The following is a 15,800-nucleotide window of genomic DNA, read 5'->3' as shown; positions in this document are numbered from 1 at the left end:
CGAGACACGAGCGCCCCACGCTCCTCTGAGCGCACAGCCTGCCACCTCTCGACCTGCTGCGCTTCGCCTTCCTCTGGCTCCAGACGACCTAGGACACGTGCCCTCGGGGGGGTCGCTCGGAGGTGCAGCGCCAGAGGCCCCCCCTGGAGGCGTACTACCTTCCCCATCCCCCATTCCCCTTCCCGCACCTTCCTGCGGCCCGCCTGGACTCGGAGCAGGAGCCAGCGAGTGGATGCGGCGCGATGGATGGCAGCGCACTGCCTGGGCCCCAGCCTCCTGCGCCTGGCGTCCCTGGCGGCTGCGCTGCCCGACGGAGACCTGCGTCCCCCGAACTGCTGCGTTGCAGCCGCCGGCGGCGGCCTGGCGTGGCGGAGGCAGCGAGCGGCGCTGCAGCAGTGGCGCGGCGCAACGAGCGCGAACGCAACCGCGTGAAGCTGGTGAACTTGGGCTTCCAGGCGCTGCGGCAGCACGTGCCGCACGGCGGCGCCAGCAAGAAGCTGAGCAAGGTGGAGACGCTGCGCTCCGCCGTGGAGTACATCCGTGCGCTTCAGCGCCTACTGGCTGAGCACGACCCCGTGCGCGCTGCCCTGGCTGGGGGGCTGCTCGCGCCAGCATCGCGGTCCTCCGCACCCCGCGGGCTTCATGGGAGTCCCTCTACGGTCGCCTCACCCTCCTGTGCCTCTTCGTCCCCTGGCCGCGGGGGCAGTTCGGAGCCCGGCTCCCCACGCTCCGCCTACTCATCAGACGACAGCGGCTGCGAGGGCGCGCTAAGCCCCGCGGAGCGCGAGCTACTCGACTTCTCTAGCTGGTTAGGGGGCTACTGAGCGCTCTCGCTCCCCGAGGTAACCTCTCGGCGGGGAGAAGGGAGGGTCGGAGACAGGGGCGACCGTATAGGATGGGCAGGCCTAATGGGTCGCCTCACTACCCCCACCCTCCCTGCCCAGAGTCAGCGGAGCCCAGAGCCAGACCCGGGCGATGGCTTCAGTGTCGCTCACTCTTCACTTTCCCCAAACTTTTTCAAGCCTGTGCAAGACCGGCATTTGTTTGTCCGGGATTGCAAAACTTCCTCTCTCGGCTCCAGTGCCGGTGGGGGAGGGGAGAGAGTGGGAGCGGGGAGCGGCCGTCGGGCCGGAGAGGTCCCTAGTGCTTGCGAATCCCGGGGCAGATTAAGGTGCTGGAGGCGGGGTGGCTTTGCATTGCAAATCACGCTCCTGGGCCTGAGTGGCAGAAATGAGTTGGCGGGTGCAGAACCCTGACTCACCGCGGCTCGGAGCGCTCGCCCCGCCCCCGCCCCGTCTCCGGCCTCAGACTGAATCTCGGCACCCACGGACTCAGACTTCAAAATCAACAGAGCAAGCGAAACTGCAGATTTTGCTAGTGGGGGCAGGGCCGGCCTGGGCGGGGTCTGTCTCCGGCCCGGAGCCCGAGGCAATGCACCTTTGGTTCTGGTAGCCGCGTTCTCCCCAGCATCGCAGCCGGGACACCGAGCGGCAAGCGTGCTCATCGCCTGGGAGCTAAGGAGGTGCACTGGTGCGCACCAAGTCCCCGCCGAGCGGGAGTCCCCACTGACGCTGCCTCGGGCCCCAGCAGCCGGTCCAAGTGCCTGTGTGAAGAAGGATCTGGCCTGGCCGGTAGGGGCTGGCAGCTGCCTCCTGTGTCCAGGCCCCGACCTATGTTTGTACTGAGATTCTGTTTGGAGATTTTTCTGGAGGGAAAAGGATTTTTATAAGGACACAGAAAAGCTATTTTTCACATATTAACTTGAACTGCCGTAGGGACACTGCTGGCAAATATGAAGACTTATTTTGTATAAAGATTCCTTAGACATGGAGCACAATAAAGGTTTATACCCCTCACGCCCACCACCTGGAATTTTCCAACCTAGACGTGAGCAGTCCCTGAGAGACGGACTTCCAGTTCCTAAGGGGTGGGGTTCCTGTTAGCGTTACCGTAGCCCCCACATTCAGCGCAGCCTGGGCTGATGCTAGAGCAGCATTCCCCAGCTGGGGGGGCCCATTCTGAGGAAGATGAACCTATAAATAAACCTGTTTTATTTATCAGTGGTGTTTGCCCACCCTCTCTTCCTGCCATCCTGAACCATTTCCCAGGTGAGAGCCAAGCGTGGGTAAAGGTTGGTTGCTCTGACGCTCTTGTGGTCACTTCTCAGAGAGGTGTGAAATCTGGAGTCCAGCCAGGCCATCACCAAAGCTAATCACCACGTACCCTGTGGGGGCTTCCAGGTGGTGGCAGGTTGGGGGGTGGTCCAGGCTGGAAGACCGTATGAATTGCAATCCCCAGGCTGCTGATCTCCATGGGGAACAGGCGATGGCACGTGCCTGGTGTTGGGCTGGGCCAGATGGTCAGTCCTGGGAGTGCCAACCACCTCCTTGGGGCTGAGCATGTGCGCTCCTGGTCTGGGCTGCCAGGTTCAGATCTCCACTGTGGGGTGACCCTGGGCAAGTGACTTAGACTACACATTGAGCTGCCATCAGGCCACCACACAGTCCTGAGGGTTTTGTGAGAGATCCCTGCACATGTTCTTGCAGCTTGCCAACCTGTGTAGGTGCCTTCTTGCCAGCTGCAGGGTCTGAGTGGCAGTGGCAAGGCTTGTTGTTCAGCTGCCCTTAAAAGGAACAAGGAAGGCCTGGAAGTTTCCTGAGGAACCCCCGCCCCACCCCTCCCAGACTACCCCCAGCCCAGTGAGCTGGTGCCAGGATATTACACAGCTCCACCTTTGACCCTGGGCCTCGGCAGCTTTGAAGTCTCCTTGTGCCCAAAGCTCCCTTTTATTGCAGGGGCAGGGGAGGTGCTGAGAAACCCTAGGTTGCTTTAGGGTGCTAATAGCACCCCTTCTTTCAGGAGGGAGTGGTTGAGACAAAGCTGTTGGAGTCCAAGGAGGTAGTATTGTCACAGACCAGGTGTGTCCCACGTAACCATGGCAATAAGATACACAGGCTCCTGAGTACATCTAGCTCAGACAGCAAGGCTGGCAGGGTCCCTCCTTACCGAGGAGCATGGGTCCTCAGAATTCCTCTCCAACCAGCTACAGCATCAACCTGGGTCAGGGAATCTCAGGAGCCAGAGTCAAAGCCAGATCTGTAGCTGGGGCCAGGGGGGTCACTTGGTTTGCTGAGGATCAGACTCAGCTGAGGTCAGTAGATCAGCTGGAGCTTGGGGCTTGGGGCTGCATGGCCACTGGCCTTGTTCAAGGCACAGGAGGAGGCACATTGTCATGGCCACCCAATGAGGGCTACCCCAGCCTTCTCCCAAGGATCCACACTCAGGTCAGCCATGGGGCCTGAGCTCTGCCTGGAATCCCTCCCCTTGAAAAGTCCTACAGCCGCCAGGACAAAAGGGCAGAGCATGGATGAGTGGGGCAGAGGAAAGAAACTCTGTTCCTGGCACCGGAGCTGGGACCTGCCTGCAGTTGATGAAACTGCAAAGAATAAGTATTTTTTCATTTTTCTATGTTTAAATTTGTTAGAGCATGTGTGCACTTGCTAGAGAGAGGGAAAGCACCCTCCTCACTCCTCCTCCCTAGGATGGTCTTGCCAAAATCCCTTCTCCTTTTCTCTCTCCTTTCAGGATTTTGGGCATGCACACACACCTGCCCAGCATGTTTTTCAAGATGTCAGGGCTGGAACTCGAACCATGCAGTCAACTGCATTGCATCCAGCTGTTTTAACCACCATGCCACCAGCTGGCCCTTTCCCATATTTTATTATGAAAAATTACAAACATATTCAAAAGCTTCAATATATTGAGCACCTTCTGCACACCGGGACCAGGCATTGGTGTGCCAACAGAAACCCTGTCCTTCTGCAACTCACATTCTATTAGGGGACACAGGATCTAACTGACAAGCAGCATTGATGAATCAAGTGTACTGTTGGGCTGATGGGGTGCACTGGGCTGGGGAGGGCCAGTTTAGAGACACTTCGATTGGCCCTCAACACCATAGTCAATTGTTTTTTGAAAGTTTTTTGCTATAGGGCACATACGCTTGTTGGAGAGACAGAAAGTGAGAAGTCGTCCCTCAGGGGGATGTTAGCCATGCCACAATCCCTTCTCCTCCATCCTCCTCCTAGGATTTTGGGCACACGTGCACACACGCCCAGTGTGAGTTTCAAGCCATTGGGACTTGAACCACAGTTGGCCATGTGGGAATCCAGTGCCTTAACCACACCACCTTCTGGCCCCAATCTTTAGTGATTATTAACACATGGACACTCCCTGCCTGCTCACATTGTTCTGATGCAAATTCCAGGCTTTGCTTGGTTTCATCTGTGAATTCTGTGTGTGCTTCTAAAGGAGCCCTCAGTACCATGTTCAGCACCTGCAAATGAACTTTCATCTGATCAAATCCCCAGCCAACAGCACAGTCCTCTGATTGTCTCAAAGTTTTGTAGATTCATAATCTAACCTAGACCCACACATTGAATTTGGTTAATCCTCTTAAGCATTGTGTAGGCAATTTCCCACAATTTCTTTGTTGAAGGAACAGGGTTGTTTGTTCTGTGACATGTTCACATTCTGTGTTGCTGGTGGCACCCTCCTGTTGCCATTTATCAGTGCCTGTCCCCGTACTGAGTTTGGCAGTGCCGTATGCCTGCAACTATGTCCCACCAAGAGACAGGACATGTAGTGACCATATAACTTATGGCCCAAATGAGGACATTTTTGAGAATGGGAAGGGCTGCTGTTGATAACCATTGGGATGACAGGTAAGTCCCCTGGGCACTCTGGCCTGCCTGCTTGGCCTAGTTATAAACTCCCCACAAGCTGGCATTTACTGAGCACCACCCACTAAATATTAAATGCCTGAAGTTATCGAGCTTGAAAATCATGAGAAATACGATTCAAACCTGGGATCATTACATTCCTAAATTCTTCCAGAAAGTTGGAGGAGGCTCAGCCTGGCAGCTTTCCTGAGGAGGACATCCTTAGCAATTCAGCTTTCTATTTATTTATTTAAGAGAGATGTTTGCTATAGGGCACTTTCTTGCTAGAGAGACAGAGAGACAGAAAGTGAGAAATCATCACCCCCTCCCCCCAGGGGGGAATAGCCACATGGCAATTCCTTCTCCTCCATTCTCCTCTCAGGATTTTGGGCACACACTCACATGGGCCTGGGTCTGAGACTCAAACCATGGTCTGCCTTGTGGGAGTCCAGTGATATAACCATTATGCCATCTGCTGGTCCCACAATTGAGCACACTAAATCAATGAGCCTGGACAGAGCCTTATGCAGCCCAGGTACCCAGTCCGTCTTTGGCAGTCCATGGGAGGTGGGGAAAATGGAACGGAATGGTGCTCTTGACTTTGAGATGGGGCCAGGTTGCCAGGGGGTCTTTACTAAAGTGACTCTGTAGAAAGGCAGACCCAGGTGGCTCTGGATCAGGGCATTCCCACCTGGCAGGGCTAGGGTGAGTGAGGAGCTACTGCACCATTCCAAATGACCAGAGGCTCCGGGGGTACTTTGGGGGTGCTTTGTTACTTGGGATCAGCATATTCTCATGTATTCTTTGTAGCAGGAACACGAAGGAGCTCTGGGAATATTTGTTGTCCTGGGAATATTTCTGTGGGACTAAATATTGTTGTCCTGGGAATATTTCTGTGGGACTAAATTCAGAAAATCACTCTTAGTCCCAACAGGTCAGGAAACTGCTGTGTCCCTCAAGGTTCCCCACATGGGGCTCTCCACATGCAAGGCAGCCCCAGGTGACAGCCCAGGAAGAATATGGGAAGTCCAAGCACCCAGGCTTGCTTATCTAGCTCACCTGGGACCCACACCTGTTCATACCCAAACCTTTCTGGGTATGTCTCTGTGGTAGGAACTTGGGGAGTATCATGTGCCACACAGAAGCCCACCCTCGTGGAGCCTGCATCCTAGCAGGAGAAGCGATCAAACTGACAAGCATTGTTGATGCCTAGTCATTTGCACAGTCTGGGCAACGGTGGCTACACCGGACCCTGGGGAATGGCAGCGGTGCTGGAGGCATCTTCCAGGTTCCTCGACCTCTCTCAGTCATGTCTGCAAATGGGGAGGGCATGCTGACCTCCCAGGGCTGCCACTGTCCTGTGAGGTAGCCTATTGAGACAGGGCATCCTACCAGGGTGGGGACAAGGCTCTCGGTCAAAGCTGTATTGTGAGCGGCTCTTGCCTGTCCTGGGGCCGCCTCCCTGCAGGAGTCCTCCCAGTCCTCCCATCAGGGATGTTTCCCTGATGCCTTGCGCTGCTCATTCTGGCAGTGGTTTCTGATTAGGAAGGGGCCCTGGGGGTCCTTTCAGTCTACCTCAGGAACTCAAAGCCGCAGGTGACTCTGGAGAAACAGAAATGTGAGTAAATCCGTGTACCAGCACACGCCCTGGCCAGGGCAGGCTGCATCATTTAGGGAGTCCAGGAAAAAAAATCAAAATGTAGTACCTGTTTTTCAGGAAGTGGAAAAAACACAATGCTAAAGATATTAAAATGTACAGCTATGTCCTTTCTTCCATGGTCAGCCTCTTGAGCCCTGGTGTTTAATACTTGCTATGTAATGACATTTTAAGTAAAGATAAAACTAACTATTTAAATTATTATCGTAAATTTTGCCACCCACCTTTATATTGTGTAATGCCAGATTTTTAAAAAAATTTGCTAGAGGGCTTATGCACTAGCTGGGGTGGGGAGGGAGAGAGAGAGAGAGAGAAAGAGAGAGAGAGAAAGCAATCTCCCTGGGGTATGATCATACCACAATCCCTTCTCCTTTCTCCCTCCTTTTGGGATTTTTGGGCATGCACATGTACATGCCCAGCACGTTTTTCCAACCTTCCAGGTTCAGGACTTAACAGCGCGGTTGGCCATGTGGGATTCATCCATCCACTTTAACCATGAGGCCATGGGCCAGTTGTGCTACGCCAGTGTTAAATGCAATTACAAGAGGATTTAACTTATATGCAAAATCACTGCCATGACATTTCATATGTTGTAGCTTGCACATGCACGTGCATCTTATCGTTACCGCAACAGTGGGAACATCAACCGTTTGTATTTACTACGTGATACATGCTTTCTCCCAACACACTCTTCCTCCAGCTTACTGCTGGCTGAGGGAGGATGGAAAGGAAACAATGGTTGATCCATCTCTCCCTTTCTGCTGTGTCATTGTTTTCAGCATTAAGATCGCTGAATCACCGAAGTCAAGTGATTAGGAAAGGCTATGGTGGGTTTCTTGGTTGTCCTGTTTGTTGGAATGCCATTGTGCTTGTCTTGCACTTGAAGCAAGTTTTGGTTTGCATGGACATTGTGGCCCGGCAGGGCTGTCCCTACCTCAGCTTTCCCAGTTGTAAATATAGCAGGCTGGCCATAACAGGTTGGAGACATCTTGATCACAGCCTCTGGCCTCTAGGACAGTAAGTGTCTGCTGTGTAAGCCGCCCAGTCTGCAGTGCCAAGCCAACTCAGTCACTGACTCTCCAACTACCAGAGCCCTGGGTCCCTGCTGTGGCTCTGCTCCATACCTACCCACAGGGGCCTGCTCTTCTTCACAGGGGCACCTCTTAGGGAGAAAAGGGTCCCAGAGGCACAAGCAGGGGGGACCCAACTGTGAACTCTCTCTGACCTCACAGGGCAGTGGTCTGGGGCGTGAGGATGTGGCTCAGCCCCTGCCTGGCATGCAGCTGGCAGAATGAGCAAGGAGGCATGTAATCATCTCTGAGGGGCCTTGGGTAGGGATGGCTCTGGGGAAGCTGACAGTGACCCCTCAGGAGGCCCCTCCACACCTCTGACTGAGATGCCACCACCATGAGAATACCTGGGAAGCTGGTGTTCAGAGCCCTGGTGACAATGGCCCATTTCAATATGTAAAGGGGGGGTAAGGTCCCAGACTCAGTGGGGGGCAAGGCCATTTGGCAGTGGGGAGTTCCCTGTGGCATTTAGAACTGATTGATTTGCACCATTAATCACAACAGCAGCTGGAGGGGGGCTGAGGCTGGAGGAGACCGAGGGGCCCAAGCTTCTGGGGGCCTAGAGCCCTGGGAGGTAGGAGGAGGTCAGGCCTCAGCTCCTGCCCAGGTCTGCACCTGCTCCCGCCCAATCCACCTCTCTTTCCTCTGATGCCTGGGGAGGGTACCTCCCAGGGCTGCCACTGTCCTGTGAGGTAGCCTATTGAGACAGGGCATCCTACCAGGGTGGGGACAAGGCTCTCGGTCAAAGCTGTATTGTGAGCGGCTCTTGCCTGTCCTGGGGCCGCCTCCCTGCAGGAGTCCTCCCAGTCCTCCCATCAGGGATGTTTCCCTGATGCCTTGCGCTGCTCATTCTGGCAGTGGTTTCTGATTAGGAAGGGGCCCTGGGGGTCCTTTCAGTCTACCTCAGGAACTCAAAGCCGCAGGTGACTCTGGAGAAACAGAAATGTGAGTAAATCCGTGTACCAGCACACGCCCTGGCCAGGGCAGGCTGCATCATTTAGGGAGTCCAGGAAAAAAAATCAAAATGTAGTACCTGTTTTTCAGGAAGTGGAAAAAACACAATGCTAAAGATATTAAAATGTACAGCTATGTCCTTTCTTCCATGGTCAGCCTCTTGAGCCCTGGTGTTTAATACTTGCTATGTAATGACATTTTAAGTAAAGATAAAACTAACTATTTAAATTATTATCGTAAATTTTGCCACCCACCTTTATATTGTGTAATGCCAGATTTTTAAAAAAATTTGCTAGAGGGCTTATGCACTTGCTGGGGTGGGGAGGGAGAGAGAGAGAGAGAGAAAGAGAGAGAGAGAAAGCAATCTCCCTGGGGTATGATCATACCACAATCCCTTCTCCTTTCTCCCTCCTTTTGGGATTTTTGGGCATGCACATGTACATGCCCAGCACGTTTTTCCAACCTTCCAGGTTCAGGACTTAACAGCGCGGTTGGCCATGTGGGATTCATCCATCCACTTTAACCATGAGGCCATGGGCCAGTTGTGCTACGCCAGTGTTAAATGCAATTACAAGAGGATTTAACTTATATGCAAAATCACTGCCATGACATTTCATATGTTGTAGCTTGCACATGCACGTGCATCTTATCGTTACCGCAACAGTGGGAACATCAACCGTTTGTATTTACTACGTGATACATGCTTTCTCCCAACACACTCTTCCTCCAGCTTACTGCTGGCTGAGGGAGGATGGAAAGGAAACAATGGTTGATCCATCTCTCCCTTTCTGCTGTGTCATTGTTTTCAGCATTAAGATCGCTGAATCACCGAAGTCAAGTGATTAGGAAAGGCTATGGGGGGTTTCTTGGTTGTCCTGTTTGTTGGAATGCCATTGGGCTTGTCTTGCACTTGAAGCAAGTTTTGGTTTGGATGGACATAGCAAGTTTTGGTTTGCATGGACATTGTGGCCCGGCAGGGCTGTCCCTACCTCAGCTTTCCCAGTTGTAAATATAGCAGGCTGGCCATAACAGGTTGGAGACATCTTGATCACAGCCTCTGGCCTCTAGGACAGTAAGTGTCTGCTGTGTAAGCCGCCCAGTCTGCAGTGCCAAGCCAACTCAGTCACTGACTCTCCAACTACCAGAGCCCTGGGTCCCTGCTGTGGCTCTGCTCCATACCTACCCACAGGGGCCTGCTCTTCTTCACAGGGGCACCTCTTAGGGAGAAAAGGGTCCCAGAGGCACAAGCAGGGGGGACCCAACTGTGAACTCTCTCTGACCTCACAGGGCAGTGGTCTGGGGCGTGAGGATGTGGCTCAGCCCCTGCCTGGCATGCAGCTGGCAGAATGAGCAAGGAGGCATGTAATCATCTCTGAGGGGCCTTGGGTAGGGATGGCTCTGGGGAAGCTGACAGTGACCCCTCAGGAGGCCCCTCCACACCTCTGACTGAGATGCCACCACCATGAGAATACCTGGGAAGCTGGTGTTCAGAGCCCTGGTGACAATGGCCCATTTCAATATGTAAAGGGGGGGTAAGGTCCCAGACTCAGTGGGGGGCAAGGCCATTTGGCGGTGGGGAGTTCCCTGTGGCATTTAGAACTGATTGATTTGCACCATTAATCACAACAGCAGCTGGAGGGGGGCTGAGGCTGGAGGAGACCGAGGGGCCCAAGCTTCTGGGGGCCTAGAGCCCTGGGAGGTAGGAGGAGGTCAGGCCTCAGCTCCTGCCCAGGTCTGCACCTGCTCCCGCCCAATCCACCTCTCTTTCCTCTGATGCCTGGGGAGGGTTAGAGTGAAGCGCTCAGGCCTCAGGGCTTGGCCTTTAGTCCCCAGTCTGTATTCTTCCCCACTCATTTCACCCCAGGCCCCAGGGCATAGGCACGTTAGGAGGGCTGAGAGTTGTCGGGAGGCCTGTGTAGGTGTTCTGGCTCCTTTCTCACTGACTTGATGAGAAGAACCCCTTTTTCAGTGGAAAATCAATAATAATAGTGCCCCCTCCAGGTAGGCCCAAGGGCCTACATTGGTGTGAGGGGCTTTCCAGCTCCTTGCAGTCACTGCCCACTCACCTACTGGTGTTGGCAGGGTTGGTTCCTCGGGACCTCGCTCCTGCTCTGCCCAGTCAGCCTTGTTTCCTTGGCCATCTGTCTTTACCTTGTCTCTCACATGGTCATCTTTCTGTGCCTATCTGTATCCTGGTCCCCTCTTCTTCTGGCACACAGCTGGCAGAATGAGCAAGAAGGCATGTAATCATCTCAGAGGGGCCTTGGGTAAAGTCTGCCCTAGGGAAGCTGACAGTGACGCCTCAGGGGACCTCTCCACACTTCTGACTGGGATGCCACCACCATGAGAAAACCTGGGAAGCTGGTGTTCAGAGCCCTGGTGACAACGGCCTGTGAGGACAAGGACATAGTCACACGGGATTAGTTCCCACCCTATAACTTATTTTATTTGAGAGGTTTTTGCTATAGGGCGCATGCATGCGCTTGCCAGAAAGACAGAGAGACAGAAAGCGAGAAATCGCCCGCCGGGGGGATGGCCACTCCACAATCCCATCTCCATTCTCCATTCCTGGCAGGATGTCAGGAGGGTGGTTAGAGGGCTTCCTGAGAGCGTTCCTGCCCGCCAAGGCTCCAGCGGGGGAGGGGGGAGCACAGAGAGCCAAATAGACTCAAGGCCCTCCCCAGGGCTTACAGGGCTGGGAGGGTCCTTGTCTATCCACGGACCTGTGACATCATGTGACAGGGACCCCCAGGGCTCGCCTGAGAGACAAAGTAGGGGTGCTGGGAACTTGTGTGATAGAGGTTTTGCCTTTGAGCCCTGTTTACAGGATGTTTTTGTCATGTTTTTCTCCCTGCTTGTTCCACTAGCCTGTGTCATGACCCAGCCTTCCTGTCCCGCTGGCCCAGGGCCCACGCGGGGTGGCCTCCAGCCCAGCTCAGGCTGTGCCATCCTGACATTCAGAAGCTGCTAGGCTCCCTGGGCCCCTTCTTCGCCTCTGTCCCACCCCTTCACCTGACATTTGCCTAAGAGCCCTGGGGCTCTGTCCAGGCTGGCCTGGCTCCCCAGGGCTGGCCATTGATTGCATTGATAAGCATGCAAAACTCTAAACGAAATCCAATTAATATCCAAATGAGGGCCTGGGAGCAGCTCAGGCTGGGCCAGAGAGGCTGGGTTGGGCTGTATCTCCTGGGCCTCAAATATTTGTCTCTCATTTGAATGCCTTTTGTGGGCTGCCAGGCGGGCTGCCAGGCGGCCCGGGCAAAGGGGCCTGGCTCACCTCAGACAACGTGCTAGGTCCAGGGAGGTCTGAGCTGTACTGTGTTCACCCTTCCCATGTCCAAACCCTACCCCTGGGCCCCATGGCCCACTCTCCCCGACCACCCTGTCCCCAAGCCTTTAGCCCCCACAGGCTGGTCTCTGTGTGCTCACACCGTCCCGCAGTGTCCGTAGAGCAGGGAGGTTGAGACCCTCTTGTGAGATGATAGAACCGAGATTTGAGGCAGGACAGAGCATCAGTGCAAGGCTGGGATGTGTCCTGGGGTCCTTCTGTTCCAGACCAGAGCTAGGGCTCTGTGGGAGGGAGGTGGCAGCTGGCAGAGGAGCTTTCTCAGGAGCAGATGTGATAGGCACAGATGTGCCTGTGTTAAGTGTGGCGTGGGCCGTTCTAGCCCCTCCAAGGGGCTGTTTTGAGATGGCACAGGCACACATCTGACAGCTCCTGGAGGACATCCTAGCCCAGCACTTCCCCAGGTAACTGTTCTTTGTGTAGACAGCTCGTCTGCATTGCCCTGGCCAGAAACCCACTGTGGCACATCTGGCTCCTTGGGGGGTGAGTAGAGAGCTGCCTCTCATTTAACTCGGGTGGCAGTGTCCTTATCATAGCCCTCGCAGCTTCTGCTGCTGCCACCAGGCCTTGTTCTGCTTCCCTGGCATTGTCTCAATTCATCCTGGTGTATTGTGCCCATTTTACAGGCATGGAGACTAAGTCTAGGGAATGTCAGATATGCTTGCAAAGCCACAGGCTGGTGGGGACAAAGCAGAGTTCCCAGGCCAGGCAGTCCCAGCCAGAGCTCTTCCCAAGAGGACACTCATGGACACCTTGCCTGGGAAGAGTAGGGCCAGCCAGGTACGATGCCTTTACCCGTGGCCAGCCACCGCCGACAGGCACCCCCTCAGCATCTTGGCTCCAGCATGACCTCTCTGGTTGGCCTGTGGTGATTTGATCTGAGCTGTTAGGGCTAGGCCAAGAAAGCCTCATGGAGGCTTGACATGGAGGCCATGGGACTCCTGCAGCCTGGCTAGCAAGGCTGAGGTCAGCTGAGCTGCCTGAGGCTGCCTGGTGGGCTCCCTAACACCGGCCTCTCCAACTGGCCCTCTCTGCCAGGACCATCTTTGTACCAAGACGAGTTCACACGGGCTTCCCTGGCACATCCTCCTCCTAGGCACTCACTCTCCCTCAGGAAGACTTCCCAGGTTGCCCTTCCCACCAGACCTCAGGCAGCCCTCTCAGAGGAAGACAGAGTGGAAGAGAGGAAGGACCAGAGACAGCAGGCCTAGTCAGCCTGAGTGTCCACTCCTACCCTCCTGGGTATGAGGGGTACTGAGGGAAGGGAGGTCTTTGGTCATAAGCAGGAAGCTTTCAGAGGAGAAAAGGACCATAGAGTCCAGGGTATCAGGGCTCAGGTTGACCACCTCAGTCTCCCTAGGGCAGTGGGATTCTGCTCCCACAACTGACTGCCCCAGGAGCTTAGACCAGTCCCAGGAGAGGTGGTCAGGAAAGAGCCTGGAGGCTGTGAACCCAGGGTGGCAGGTGAGTCTTGAAGAGGGAGCATGGGCATACAGAGCCCAGCAGAATGCACAGGGGCAGGTGGCAGACCCTCAGCAAGTGGCCTGACTCCTGGTGATCTCCCATCCCACTGCCTGGGGAAGCGACTGTAGCTCCTCTCTCTTCCTGGCTGCACCTGTGGCCAAAATAAAGCGAGAGGGTCAAGAAGGGTCAGGAGGAGGTGAGCTTGAGGTAAAGCCTTTGAGCTCAGCCTTGGGAGTCCTGAACCCAAGGTGCTATATGCCCCCTTCCCCCCCCGGCACCTGGGCTCTTTACTGGGGGACTGTCTGGGTGGGCACATCTCCGCACCGAGTTCGCATCAGGCAGCTTCCCCTGCTGGGGATGCAGGGGTCAGGCCATGATGCTCTGGAAGCCTGTAGACTACCCCATGCCCAACCCAAGGTCACTTCTCTTTTTTAAAAAATTTTGTTAGAGGGTGCATGCGCTCTCCAGGGTAAGAGAGAGATAGGGAAAATGAGAACACGACCCCTCAGGCGTGATGGCCATGCTGCAGTCTCTTCTCCTCCATTCTCCTCTCTGGATGTTGGGCATTTAACCCAACGTGTTTTCAAGCCACCGGGTCCGGGACTGAAAACACATAGTTGGCCATGTGGGATCCAGCTGCCTTAACCACCATGCCACCAGCTGGCCTGGTCACCTTACCTCTTGGGCCTTCCAGGACACCCTGGAAGATCCTTGGATCTGGGGAAGGCCAGCTGAGCAGCTCTGTCGTCTTGTAACGGGGGTATGTGAATACCTTAAATGCAGGAATCTGTGAGCATGCTGATGAGTCACGTACGTGCACACTGGTATAACTATTCCAATCATCGCCCCAGCCAATCCCTCCTCCCCCACTTCACCAAGTGCTGGCCTCTGTCATTGCAGATCATGCTTCACCTAAATGTAACTAAGCAGCATGGACCCTGTGTGCCTGGCTCCTGTGAATCACCCATGCTCATCTTTGCTGGGATCAGTAGAGGCGGCCATTGGGGACTCCACCAGGATTGACCTACCACAGGCCGCCTATGGATGGACTCGGGCTTGGCTCCCATGAGCAATGTTGCTGGGTTCATCTCGGGTCTGTGTCTCGGTGCACTAAGCACTTTGTTCTTCCTATGTTTGTGCCCCGGAGGGAATAGGCAGAGCCTGACTATCACCTGTGTTTGCAGGGTGGCCGCTGAGCTGATGGGGGAGGGGTAGACGATTGCCTTGTTCTCCAGTTGGGGAGTTGGGGCTCTGGGTGTGGGAAGGGTGTGGGGCAGATACTGAACAAGATGTTGGCCCCATCTTGCACCTCGTCACCCAGTCCTGGCCGGTGGGCACCCTGTGTATGGGGACCCAGCCTGTGCTGTCTACTTTTCCCTATAAGGCATTCTCATCTCCCCTGTGCAGGACTGGATCCAGATGTTCAGGGAGGTCCATTTCTTCACCTCACATCCTTTTGGAATGAGGCAGAGTCATTAAAATTAATAGATGCTCCATGACTAAAGAAGAGAAAAAAGCCAGATCATTCACCGGAGGTCAGATGGCTAGGATGCAGAGTGGCTGCAGGGACACACTAGCTGGAGAGAGTCTTCCCTCCCCTGTGTGGCCCTGGGCCTGAGCCTAGCTTGAGGTAGGGACAGAGGATAGATGAAGACCCTCCCCCTGACCCTCACAGTTGCCCTCCTTTCTCAGTCCTGAGTGAATGTGGAAGGGAAGTGAGGAGAGGGTGGATGTCTGGGAACCCCGGGATATCTGGAATTACTGGCCTTTCTGAAGCACCTGTGGGCTCTGGGAGGTGATGTAATGTGGGGCTTCTAAAGCCCAGCCAAGAATCTGTGGCTGGGTGAGTGAGAGGGCTTCCTGGGGTGAGCAATGGACACCCCACAGGACCAACAGGCAGATGTGGGGCCAAGAATGTCATGGGCTCCTGAGCCGGACAGAGGGCGGGTGTCCAGCCACTGCTGCCCATGATGCGGACATGCCGCAGGGTGCCCTGGGGCTAGTGCAGGAGCTAAGAGGGGGGTGTTGTTGGGGGGATCCAGGTCCAGCAGGATAGAGCTGGAAGCCCCATAACTGGAATGCGACGTGGGATCCCAGGCGGAGTGGACCCAGTACAACTGGCCCAGCACAACCCACAGTCTGGTGGTGAGGTATGGTGGGTGGTGGGCAGGCAGGCTTAGCCAGTGCTGGATCCCTCCCCCACAGTCCTTGGCTTCCCCTCCCTGTCTCAACCTCTGTCACCCTCAGGGCAACCAGGCAGTGCTGTTGGTTCAGGTTGAACCTGTTCTGGGCAGGGCCCTGTGCCTGCCACTGCCCGCCGGGGGTGGATTCCAGCTTTCTGTTTCTGCTCCGCTTCATCTGAAAGCACCACCTCCGCCCAGCCTCAGCCAACCCTGTCCTCTGCTCCCTCAGCCCCAGGGCCTTTGCTCTGAAGAGGCCAAGCAACCAGAGTCCTCCCTGTCTCCTGGAAACATGCACACACATGCACACACACAGCCACAAAGAGACACACACAGAGACACACAGACACACAGATAGAGATGCACTGAGACAGACATACGGTCATTCACAGATACGCCCAAATACAC

The 15,800-nt window shown here is 55.0% G+C and overlaps 1 protein-coding gene across 1 annotated transcript; it reads left to right on the top strand.

Annotated features, from left to right (window-relative positions):
- Positions 1 to 6: 6 nt before the first annotated feature.
- Positions 7 to 1,966, top strand: ASCL2 (achaete-scute family bHLH transcription factor 2). Its single transcript, XM_006141073.2, has one exon. The coding sequence runs from the start codon at positions 243 to 245 to the stop codon at positions 822 to 824; it is 582 nt and encodes a 193-aa protein (XP_006141135.1). The 5' UTR covers positions 7 to 242; the 3' UTR covers positions 825 to 1,966.
- The last annotated feature ends 13,834 nt before the right edge of the window (positions 1,967 to 15,800 follow it).

Source organism: Tupaia chinensis, unplaced genomic scaffold, assembly GCF_000334495.1.
Source record: "Tupaia chinensis unplaced genomic scaffold, TupChi_1.0 Scaffold000047_1, whole genome shotgun sequence".
Classification (NCBI taxonomy): domain Eukaryota; kingdom Metazoa; phylum Chordata; class Mammalia; order Scandentia; family Tupaiidae; genus Tupaia; species Tupaia belangeri.
The sequence above is the reverse complement of the archived record's forward strand: the minus strand, read 5'-3'. Positions and strand labels throughout refer to the sequence as shown.

Bases quoted from the DNA above. Each gene is read 5' to 3' on its own strand.
- ASCL2 (XM_006141073.2), top strand. From the start codon at position 243: ATGGATGGCAGCGCACTGCCTGGGCCCCAGCCTCCTGCGCCTGGCGTC.